The 12,007-nt window shown below is 38.1% G+C and overlaps 1 protein-coding gene across 2 annotated transcripts; it reads left to right on the top strand.

Moving 5' to 3' along the window:
* The first annotated feature begins 1,235 nt into the window (after positions 1-1,235).
* slc7a9 (solute carrier family 7 member 9) lies at positions 1,236-10,990 on the top strand. 2 transcript variants are annotated; one of them, XM_079840371.1, is made up of 13 exons: positions 1,236-1,393; positions 3,076-3,218; positions 5,416-5,563; positions 6,419-6,661; positions 6,738-6,863; positions 7,178-7,277; positions 7,594-7,638; positions 7,867-7,990; positions 8,191-8,294; positions 8,411-8,507; positions 8,643-8,792; positions 9,305-9,479; positions 9,696-10,990. In XM_079840371.1, the coding sequence occupies exons 2-13, from the start codon at positions 3,111-3,113 to the stop codon at positions 9,755-9,757; spliced, it is 1,482 nt and encodes a 493-aa protein (XP_079696497.1). In that variant the 5' UTR covers positions 1,236-1,393; positions 3,076-3,110; the 3' UTR covers positions 9,758-10,990. The 2 variants fall into 2 exon arrangements, with proteins under 2 accessions (XP_079696497.1, XP_079696498.1); XM_079840372.1 differs by lacking the exon at positions 1,236-1,393 and adding an exon at positions 2,094-2,231 and having other exon boundaries at positions 9,696-10,987.
* Positions 10,991-12,007: the final 1,017 nt, after the last annotated feature.

Below are 12,007 nucleotides of genomic sequence, written 5' to 3'. Positions count from 1 at the left end.
TGCCTGCAGTATCAGTCAGTATCCTTAGAAACATTTTGAACTTAGAACATCAGTGGAGTTATATAGTTCATCATAACATCGTAATATACACAATTCACCCGCTCTATTGCTAAATCTACCCGATATTTCATATCACCCAATTTTAAATATACCGGGATAATCTAGCTTCTCTTGAGACTCCCCTGCTTCAAAGAATAGTTAATGATATGCTTAAGCCTGCCCACACATTGACATGATTAGTTACAAGGTAGTTTGTGACGTCAGAAACACCAGCGATTTCAAAACGTCTTTGATTCATTGCAATTTTTAAAGAGAAAATACTCAACAATGGAGTTGACTTATGAACACATGGTTTATCGTAAAGCTGATTAAAAACACCACATAGATATAAACAACATTAAAAACTTGATTTTCCCCACAGGGGGTCTTTAAACAAATGTAAAAAGGCATAATGAGTAACTAGAAATACAGTTGAAATCACAAAGACCACATATTCAATATTATAAAGAAAAATACTGTTTTGGAGAAACACAGGCCTGCAAAGTTTTGATGAATCTGTGACAGATATTTGTGACGGGCCACTTAAATCACATAAACATCACATAGGCTATTCTCAGACTATGAGGATTTACAGATCCTGCTGAACAGTTAAAGTACCTGTCCTCTAGGATGGTCTAGAGTTATAGTTTGTTCCTTATCCAGGTTAACATCTCATTGCAAGGTCAGCTGGGTACCTTTCAAATGCTCAATCACGCTATTGTTGTGCTCTTGTGAATGGTCTGGGGCCTGCAGCCAGTATAGTGGCCTTTCATTCAGCAAATGTAAAAGAATTTCTCTGTATTATAGTGAATGAAACCCTGTCATTTAAACTGACTCCCGAATTTCATTTTCTCATCTATTGAGCGACAATTATAGGGTTTTGTGATAACGCACCGCATACTAATACTCCTATCGTCCTAGCAACTTGACTTTAACTGTAATTGATGGGCAATCAAATCATTATCTTAGAAACAAAATAAAACAATAAAACATGGGCATGGGTCGCTTTATGAGGTCAGTAAACATTTACATTACTTAGACATTTCAAATGAAATGCTCTTATGTAGCTCATATACTGTGCATATTATGTTCATATTAAAAGAATTCAAGTTAATGAAACAGTTTTTCTCAGATGGAGAATCAGTTGCATAAACATCTAGTCCATCTGAGATGTTTCTCTAGATTTCAGCGTTGCGCATGAAAGAAGGATATGGACACAGTCAGTCATCTGTGACAGAGTCGGGTTAATTGTTAGCTGCTCAGATGCCACCCAGAATGTGTGTCCGTATAATCCCTGCTGTTGTCGCTTAAAGATTCAGATCTGAGTTTGGGATAAGAAGGAGCCCATCTAAAGGTAAGGAATCATGTAACGAGTACACTGTAGATATATTTGCCTGCCATTGGCTTGCATGTCATTGGAAGATCTTTGATGAATAAATATTATGGAAAACCTATGGAAGTACGAGAATAATGTTGCTTTGTGGAGGTAGCAGATGTTGTGGTGTGTCAATCAGCCATGACATTTTCACTTTGCTTAATATCTATTATGAACTGTTAATACAGATTTATTTCAAGGGTAAATTGTGTTCATCATTTTGAAGAGTGGCAATGAGAACAACTCTATTGCCATATAGAGATGCATCTCATTGGCCAGCTTTTGAACTCAACAAATGAAAAGGAGAGACAGTAGAGTACATCAATCAGTGAAGCTCTTCTTGACTGTAAAATGTATAATATGGTACTTATAAAGAGATCATCGAGTTTACACTGTTTTCAAGTAGATTATTTACAGGCCTGTATTTATTTAAGCAGTGACTTGTACGGAGTTGCATTGGGAGTGCTTCTGTGTTCTGGTCTATCCTTGGCTTAACACTGTCACCCCCTCTTTCCAACCAAACCATATCAAGTGTCTCTTTCAAAGGAGTATTGTGTTGGTCAGAGCCTGCTCACCTCTAGCCAATCCTGGTCCCTCTCCTCCTTCTTGTCACATGTTTGCTTCAATCACGGTCAGCCAGGAGAATGACTGAACATTAAAGGTCCCACCCACTTTTGTTGGTTAATAAATGCATGAATTTGCAAATGGATCAAAACTTATCTGCTGTAAAAACTGAAAGCATTGCAGGTTTGTCTTTCGCCTCAGGCCTCGAGTTAAACATGATTCTCATGTGACGGTGGAATTGGTGGCACAGAAAGTAAGCTTGAGTTAACCTATAAGTTTGTCTTTGCACCTGAAAATGTATCACTCTGAAAAATATTGAATGCATTATTATTTTTGTTCAAATACTGTAGCAAAGTTATAGATGATGTGATATTTATTGTGAGTAAATAGTCATCTGAACTGAAGTATTGATGCGAGTTTGTTTATACTGCAAATCTTCATGTTAAGTGAGAGTATTTATAGGGTTACATAATGGGCCATCCAGATAATGGCAGCACGGATGGTCTTGGCTTCTTGACTGTAGTATAAACTGAACCTTTAACTATTGTACTGCAGTTGCTAGGAGACAAAATGATCCGAATTGAAGTGCATGTGGAGCAGATGTTATTGCGTATGAAGATCTGTCAGAGAGCTCATAAACATATTGACGCTCATTCACCTGCATTAGCAACACTTAAAACCATGTAATGTCTTTAACCTTTAACTTGGCCTTTAGGATGCTTGAGGTAATCTGACATGATGAACTACACTAGCAGCAAGACATCAAAACAACAAGAATAGAAGTGCTATATTGCTTAGATCCAGACGTCCCTAGATTTCTGTCTGTCTTTTAGTTCAGGTTCAGGCTCAGTAGTATTTATTTTTTTAATTAACTTTTTATCATAATACATGTAATTAAGTTTATAATATATTACTTTATTTTTTGTTTAAAATGCATAGTCAAATGTATTTATGACCATTGAAATGTTAAATATTTGTAAATTAACATTAACCAAGATTGTTAGTTCATGATACCTGATTTTTTTTTATTTTATCATAATACATGTAATTAAGTTTATAGTAAAGAGTATACTATAGTTTTGTCTGTATTTCTTCAGGTTGACTACACAAAACGGCACTGTTGATCTTGTGAATGATGGATGAGGATCTGAAAAAGGCGAACCCTCACAATGGGAGCGTCCCAGAGGCTCTGGAAGACAAAAAGCATGAGCAGCCAAAAGCAGCAGTTCTGCATCAGAATGTGAGTACGAGAGAGAGAGAATCTTGCTCAGTATGGGCACATTACAAGAACAAGAATGTGAAGAATGTTTAATGATCACTGGTTTCCGTCCAGAGTCGATGCTTGTGGGCGTGTGAGTGAGTGTGTGAAGGGTTTAACTGTGGGTTAACCTGGCGGTGCCTGTCGCCATCGCTGCAGTGTAATCCCTTCCCTTCCTGACCCATCTGTCCAAGTCTTTTGTAGCTCTCATTAATGACAAGTTTAACTATTTAAAGGGGTGGTAAACAACGATTTCACTATTCTAACTTTAGCTAGCGTGTAATGTTGCTGCTTGAGCATAAACAACATCTGCAAAGTTACAACGTTCAAAGTTTAAAGCAAAGGGAGATATTTGCTTTTAAAGAAATCAGTTTCTAAGAACTACAGCAAACGGCCAGTAGGCGACTACACACATTCCTCCAGGGTTGGTGACATCAACAGGCTCAATATTTACATAAACCCCTCCTCCGAGAAGATTAAATAAGGGGGGGGGGGGGGGGGCATTTTGTATCGCGGCGCTGTTGTGGTTAGTAGGCTGGAGTGTTATTGCCGCGATGCCGAGGAAACGCTGTTATATTCATCCGGATTGCAGGTCTGGGGTACTTGCTCTGTTCAGCCTTCCTTGGGACGGGGGTGCGTTGCAGAGCGTTTAACATACAGCATGTTATATGCACGTGTGTTTGAGTCAGCGGGGAATCAGGCGCGCAGGGCTCCCTGCAGCACATCTAACGGAGGAAAACATCCACCGTCTTCGCGATTTCAATGCCGGATTTGCACAACGTCAGCTGCGTGAAAAAAACACTGCCGGTGCGTGGATGCACGACGCGCGCGCTGCACATTTCACGGAGGACAACACAAACTTCCACAAACTTCGCGAGTTCAATACAGGATATGCACAATGGCTTGTCCTGAAAGCTGGATTTACAAACAGAAGCTGTTCACGGGCCACAACCTGTAAGTCTGATTTATATTTCATCGATGTGTTTTCCTGTAATAGGTTGTAGCAAGGAAGTAAACAGATGACAGCGCTGTTCTGCAAACCAGTCTGTTAAATGCTCATTCATACTTAACGTTATCCGACGAACACCTAACATTACAAACACTAACGTTAAAATCTCAACAGCGAACCTGACATTAGTGTAAATTATTCTTTGATTAGAGCTTTTATGTATTGTTTATCTACAGGCATGCTAAACATGGTTCTGTGTGTGATTTGGCTAACTTACTAGTTAAAGCCAGTGCTTAGTGTTTGTTTTGGGTTAGTTCTTGCGACAGATATTTGGCTGTAATCGTTCTAAAAATACAAAAGTTAAAGTGCCATTCAGTAGCGATCACTATAGACCCGCAGTCTTTACTCTTGAGGACTGAACAGGTTCTGCTCGATCATCTTCACTAAAATGTTCTGGGTCTGATTCGAGCTCATATGGTTTTATTGACGCCGTTGTTTCTAATACTGAACAGCCTCCGGTAAGGGGCGTGACGTTTTCGACGTGCACTGCGGTTAGCGAATCACAACACACTGGGCCAGCTAACCAATCTGAGCCCATTGCGTATTTTTGAGGGACTGGCTTCATACAACCCGGAAAGCATCAGAGCGTTTTACAAGGAGGGACAGAGCAGTGTAGAATAAAGGTCAAATATATGAAAAATAATGCAATTTTTTTTAAAACGAAGCATGAACACATGTTACAGTGCACCCCACAAACACAGCCAAGCCTTCAAAAGAATGTGTTTTACCACCCCTTTAATAGCTTTTGGTAGTTCTAAAACTAATGCAACCATTATTTTTTATGCTGACCTTATATTCAGACAATACAAGTAGAAGCCTCATCTTCCATGTGTTAAAGTGGATCGAGATCAATTAGATCATTGTAATTAGGGATGCACAGATATTACAGTTCTTGCCGGTAATGATTATTTGTTTTGGCAGTTCTATAAAATAAAAAAATCTGTCATTTTAAATGCTACATGTGAATTTAGATTAGGGTTAGGGTATTTAAAAAAGGGATATTTATATTGGGATTTGCTTAACTTCAATGGCAAAGGTAACTTAAATGTAAAAATAGATTAAATGAGCATGAACAATCGATATATCATGCATCCCTAATTTGAACTTAATTTCATAATAAATTAAACCAACCCCTAAGCCTTTAACCTTGAGCCTGTCTGAATGTCTCAGGTTGGTCTTGTAAGTGGCATCTGTCTGATAGTGGGAACAATGATTGGCTCAGGGATCTTCATTTCTCCCAAAGCGGTTCTGGCGGGAACTGGAGCCGTGGGTCCGTGTCTGTGTGTCTGGGCGGCGTGCGGAGTACTGGCTACAATGGGTCAGTATCCACAAACAAAAACATTATCTGCGCTGTTGCACAAAAGCCTTGAGAAGCCTGATAAACCCTCATAACAAAGATAAATGGATGAGATTAAGCATAATCACCTCATGTATCGTGTCATATTTGTTTTGGAGTTTTGAACATCTCACCATGACGTTTCAGTAAGATTCACGGTTTCTGAATGCAAAATCCAACCTTTTTATATAGTTTGCAACATCGTTTAAATGTCCAAAGGTTGCTGCTTTATTCATTTGTGATGTTTTATTTCTAAGACTTTACAATAATGCTCAGTTAGTTAATGCATTAAGTAATATAAACTAACAATGAACTGTATTTTTGTATTAATCTAGGTTAATGTTCATTTATAAATTACTTTATTTTTGTTCATAATACATAAGTGTATAGCAAAAATGTATTTATGAACATTTAAATGTTAAATATTTATTAATCAAATTAACCAAGATTGTTAGTTCATGATACCTGATACATTAAATGATGTAAATGTATGGAACCTTATTGTAGTAAACTTTGTACCAAAGTGTTTTCTCCATTCGTTGCTGTTGTTTTACTGCATTGTGTGTTACAAATATGTAATTCTAAACGAAATCTTTATTTTATCCAGCGCTTTCTGCTGAGATTATAGTTGGGCAAAGTCAAGGAGGTTAATCAGATGTGTTCACTCACTCAGAAACACTCTTTTTAAGTCACATACTGTTCAGGAAAATTCCCAAGACAGAAATCCTCTTTAGTTTAATACTGACTCTGCCTGCAGAAGACCTTTCGGTAACGGACTCATTGACCTCAACTTGAACACTGTGAAACTAATGTGAAACTATGTGCGTGTGTGTGCAGGGGCCCTCTGCTATGCCGAGCTAGGCACAATGATCGTGAAGTCTGGTGGTGAGTATCCATACCTGATGGAGGGATTTGGGCCAGTGCCGGCATACCTATATTCCTGGACCACGATCATCGTGTTAAAGCCTTCCTCGTTTGCCATCATTGCCCTGAGTTGTGCCGAGTACGCCTCCGCTCCGTTTTACCCAGGATGCACTCCTCCTCAAGTGGTTACCAAATGCCTGGCTGCAGCTTGTATCTGTATGTAGAAGTCTAGGCCCTGTTTATATTCCAATGACATTATTTTGGTCTAACCCTCACTTTGTTCTCTCATCAGTAATAATTACACTCATCAACTGTCTGAGTGTGAAGCTGGCCTCCAGAGTGCAGAACTTTTTCACAGCCGCCAAACTCTTGATTATTGTCGTTATCGTGGTTTCTGGCATCGTTTTGTTGGCTCAAGGTATCGCTCTATTCCACAATCAAACCTGCTTTTACCCGACCTCATATCTCATTGCCAGATCTGTTTTTGTGACTCCTATCGTTTTTATTGACTGACTTGTGTGACATGCAAAAGGGCAGCAGCAGTCCTGAAACCAAATACATTTTGATAACAGATAAAGCAATTATATTTTTTGATAATGTTGTGAAAGATTACTCATTGTAGACTATGCCCAGAGATTAGTTTAAATGGTTGTTAAGATAAGGTGACCTCTGTAAATGTTAAATGAAAGATCAATAAAATGTGTCTTTTTATTATGTTCCAAATGTTTTTAGGCAATACACAGAATCTTAGAGATCCATTTGCAGGGGGAACAACATCATTTGGAGCAATTGGCCTTGCGTTTTACAATGGTCTCTGGGCTTATGATGGATGGTAAAGTATTGATGAGATCATATAACGTTGCACATGGGCCATATGAGGCTAATGTTAAGCAGCAGTGTACAACCTTTTGAAACTTGTTATACGCCTATAGTAGATTCATAGAATTGATGACCATTTACCCATTTAAAGGGAATTATCATTAGATAATGAAATGGGAAACTGAATGCTTGTCATAACTTAAATCCAGTAGGATCTGATCATTCTCTATCCATGGCTTTATCGTTCTGAGAGAAGCGTGTATAAGACCAAAGTCTGCTTCAGTCAGCTATGGGAATTTAAATCAAAGAACTCTTTTCTTTATTCATAGGAATCAGCTTAACTTCATAACAGAAGAGCTGAAAAATCCATACAGGTGAGACTGAAATGTTCTAAATCCTAATTCCAATTCTGTTTGTCTAAAACATGTGAAATCTGTAATATAACAGTTACATAATTACATGTCCATGTTTCCCCCGTTTAATCTAGTCTGTCATACAGTGTTTCAGTATTAGCCATGAAAGTCTTATATTATTGAAAATGTTTAAGTGTTTTTATTTATTTTATATATATTTATTTATTTGTATTATTATATTTTTTACAGAAACCTTCCCCTAGCAATCATAATTGGGATTCCCCTGGTTACTGTGTGCTATATATTTGTCAACATTGCATATTTTACTGTCATGACCCCTGTTGAACTTCTACAGTCTTCTGCTGTTGCTGTGGTGAGTGTGTTTGTATTCCTAGTCATAGAGAATAGGTATTTTCCCTAGTTTTAAAACACATAATCAGCCAACAAATTTTGCAATTTTTGCAAGAAAGGTTTGAAAACCTTATGTATTGTCAGTTTTTAAGCTGTCCGTTAATAAATGCATGTACAATGATCTTTGGGTTGTATTTTACTAAATCATTGGGTTCTCCACAGACCTTTGGTGACAGAGTGCTGTACCCACTATCATGGGTTGTGCCTCTATTTGTGGTCTTTTCCACTTTTGGTGCAGCCAATGGGAGCTGTTTCACTGCAGGCAGGTTAGGAACTTCAGCTGTTTTATAGAAATTTGCACACTGGATTAATTGCATGCTGAAAATAGTTTTCTGGGCCTGACACACTTATACTGTCTGTTGTCTCTGTTTGTACCTGTTAGGTTGACGTATGTGGCAGGACGGGAGGGTCACATGGTTAGGATCATGTCGTACATCAGTGTGAAACGTTACACACCTTCTCCAGCTCTCATGTTTAATGTAAGTCTCCAGTAACATTCCATCCTCAACACTTGTTTTCGGACAAGGCGTATCACTATTTCGACAACTGTTTTAAACACATTAATATTATATTCGATTTGTGATAAAGTATTTGTTCTTGTATGTGATTTGCAGGGCTTCCTGTCAATCATCTACATCATCCCAGCAGACATAAACACTCTCATCAATTACTTCAGTTTTGCTCAGTGGGCTTTCTATGGGCTCACATGCCTTGTGCTCATCGTTATGCGATTCACTAGAAAGGACCTCCAGAGACCTGTCAAGGTTAGAGCACATTATGTATGGTGACATGGCACAATGTGACTGGATACAAAAAATTATTTAGCATAATCATTTAGCAGATGCTAATTAGCAGATTTAAAATGATAAAGAGCAAAAGCTGTTTGTCATAAGACCCAACAATAAACAGAAAGGCAACTACAAGAGTAAATAGAAGCTAGAACAGAAGTGAAAATCTGAGAATCTTTTTTATATATTAAGTTTATCATAGCAAGTGCCTTTGTGTATGGTTTTTAATTCCTTTAGTACTTGCAGAAGAGATGTGTCTAAATAATAGATTGTTTCTTTCCTGTCTAGTTATTGCAGTAAAGCTTTCTGGGTCTCAAATTGTGTCTATTTTATATTGCCCATATATAGTTTTTGTTATGGCATGTGGTAGATATTTAAAATTAAATGGAAAAATGTGGTACTTTGGCATGGACTGAATCAACCATAAATCTAATCTATTGTAAAATGGCAACTCCAACATGAAAATGTTTGCCTTTTGTTCCTCTCAGGTGCCGATAGTCATTCCAGCTTTGGTGGTGATTGTGTCCTGTTACCTGGTTCTTGCTCCCATCATAGACAAGCCTGAGTGGGAGTACCTGTACTGCACAGTGTTCATAGTCGGCGGTCTTCTCTTATATGTACCCTTTATTTACTACAAATTCAACTGGATTCGCAGCTTCATGAGTAAGTAGCTGGAAATTACACTTTGGATATATTCCAGCGAACAAAATGTATGTTTGTCTTGACCCTTGACATTTATAATACATGTTTTCTGAATAATATATAACTTTTAGTAGGGTTTGTATTTGTAGTTGATGTTTACCACTACCAGAAACATTTAGTTAAATAGCAATTCTTCCCAAATGCTAAATTGTTAAACTTCACTGTTAACGCTTTCAGGGCCACTCACTATGCACCTTCAGCTGCTGCTGCAAGTGGTTCCACCTGAAAAGATTGAGTGACAGATGTCAAACTGGAGGAAGGACACAGATGTAATAGCCAGCAATGGACAACAGATTGATCCGTGGAAATTTGGATAAAGGATCCTTAAAGGGAACATGGCTGCATATGAACAGATTTTTTTGTTTAATTATTCCTAATGCAAGACCATCCATTGTTGTTACAATGTATTACAAGCCTTTCCCAGGTCACAGGGATATGTTTTTACTTTAAAGAATAACACAACACTTCCGTGAATGTCTGACAATTGACAGCTTCCAGTTTATCTAACTTATAATTGTGTAATTAAATGCAGGTTTGTTGTACAGGATAGCAATGATATTTTTCGAAGTTTATTGAACCTGAATGTATTAATTGTGTTAATATATTGACTCAGACTCATTTAATCACAGTAGAAGAATTGTAGTAATGCAAGTCTTTAAGTAGCCTATTGTTACTGTAGTTACTTGTAAATGCAATATAATACAATAATGGGATTCTGGAAGTAACAGGTGAATTGATTTTTTACATGCTTTAGTTGAGGCCTATTTTGATATGCTTAACTGTTCGTGTATTTTCAATTCAGTGGCTATTCAAGTTTTACATTACTCTGAAATAATTTTTAACTGCCATTAAAGTGGTACCTGTTAGGTTTTTCTGCGCTTATCGGGATTGACTTTGTTTGTGGCCATTAGAAATGGGTTTTATAGGTATTGTTGGACAATCATAAATCAGTATATTCAATCGATTATAATTGTAGTATAATAAAAAAACGTCCTGATGTGATGATGATAATAATGGGATGGTTTAAACAACTTTTAAAGACAGACATACTGTAAGCTATGAGGATGCTTTTGTTGAGGCCTATTTTAACCCTTGTGCGTCCATTGAGGACCAAAATGTCCATGTCGTACAAATTTGAAGCTTGGGAGCACAGACTTAAGTTTGGTCTCATTTCAAAGAAGACCCTTGGCAGATTATTGTTGAAGTAAAAAAAAAAGTTATGGAGGTTGAAGTTTATGAAAGTGATTTATGAACATTATATCATGTATATTATATAACATGATGAACTGCTAGAAAATCAAAGCCATAAATTTAAACAAATTGTGTTCCAAATTAGAGGTTGATATCTAGGTTTATATGTTTTGGCGCAGTCCCAAATTTGACCCAGTAGCTGCCAGCAAAGCTCTACTGGTACACACAATGGTTGGATTTGTGATTTGCAGTACAGTAAAGTTTCTCTCAGATATTACAAGCACACACACATTTGGTTTTTATTACACACATTCAAACCACACTCTGACATCCATACCAACACAATTATAGCTGCATAATTTATCCAATTTTCTCTATAATATACAGAAGCAGAAACCAGGGATAAAGTAAGTATTTGCTTTAAAGGTCCCATGGCATGAAATTTTCATTTTATGAGGTATTTCAACATTAATATGAGTTCCCCTAGCCTGAATATTGTCCCCAAGTGGATAGAAATGTTGATCGGTGTAAACCCGAGTTCTGGCTGTCTTTCTCTGCCTTTGAGAAAATGACAGGCCAGACGAGCCAATCCTGAAGTCTCCTGGTTTGACGTCCAAGCAGGAACGGTTACCTCCCTTTCCTCCGCCCAGAGAATCTGGCACGCCCATGCAAACGCTCGCGAGATCATGGGTTGTGAACGAGTGAATGCTGGCAGTTTCTCAGTGTTTGGATGTACAAATGAAAACAGTCTTTTTTCAGTTCCTTCTGATCTGTGATCAGTGATTTCTTATGTGTAGCTAATTATTTATTATTCGTGCACACGCAGCGGCTTCTCTCTCTCCCGACAGACCGGTGTTTTCGTGTTTTCTATCTTGTGAGTCAGTGTTTTTGTACGTCCTCGTCGTGTCTATCTGTTCTTAAATGTGCATACAGTCGGGAGTTTCTGCTCAACATCGGTAGACTGTACAGCAGCATCTTTAGAGATAAACCTCACACACGCCGAAGCTCGGCCTTCAACATCCCCGACCCCCAGTACTGCATCTGGCCCACAGCGGAGGCACCAAACGCGGCGTTAGATTAAGCAGAAGGGGGGTAAGCGTGAGGGTCTCCGGCTAGGCTAGCCAGCTTTCCCCACAATAAACTGGATTACATTCGATTACTGCTGTTGTGTCTTTGTTTGCGCTGTGTAAGTTACTCAATGCGCTTCACTGACGCTTTTCATATGATTGGAACATATCTAGAAATAATGCTTTAATCAAACTCGTTCATCTCGACAGCTGTAATGGTACATTGCATGT

The sequence above is a fragment of the Gobio gobio genome (genome assembly GCF_949357685.1).
Source record: "Gobio gobio genome assembly, chromosome: 2".
Taxonomy (NCBI): Eukaryota; Metazoa; Chordata; class Actinopteri; order Cypriniformes; family Gobionidae; genus Gobio; species Gobio gobio.
This window is presented reverse-complemented; position numbering and strand designations above follow the sequence as displayed.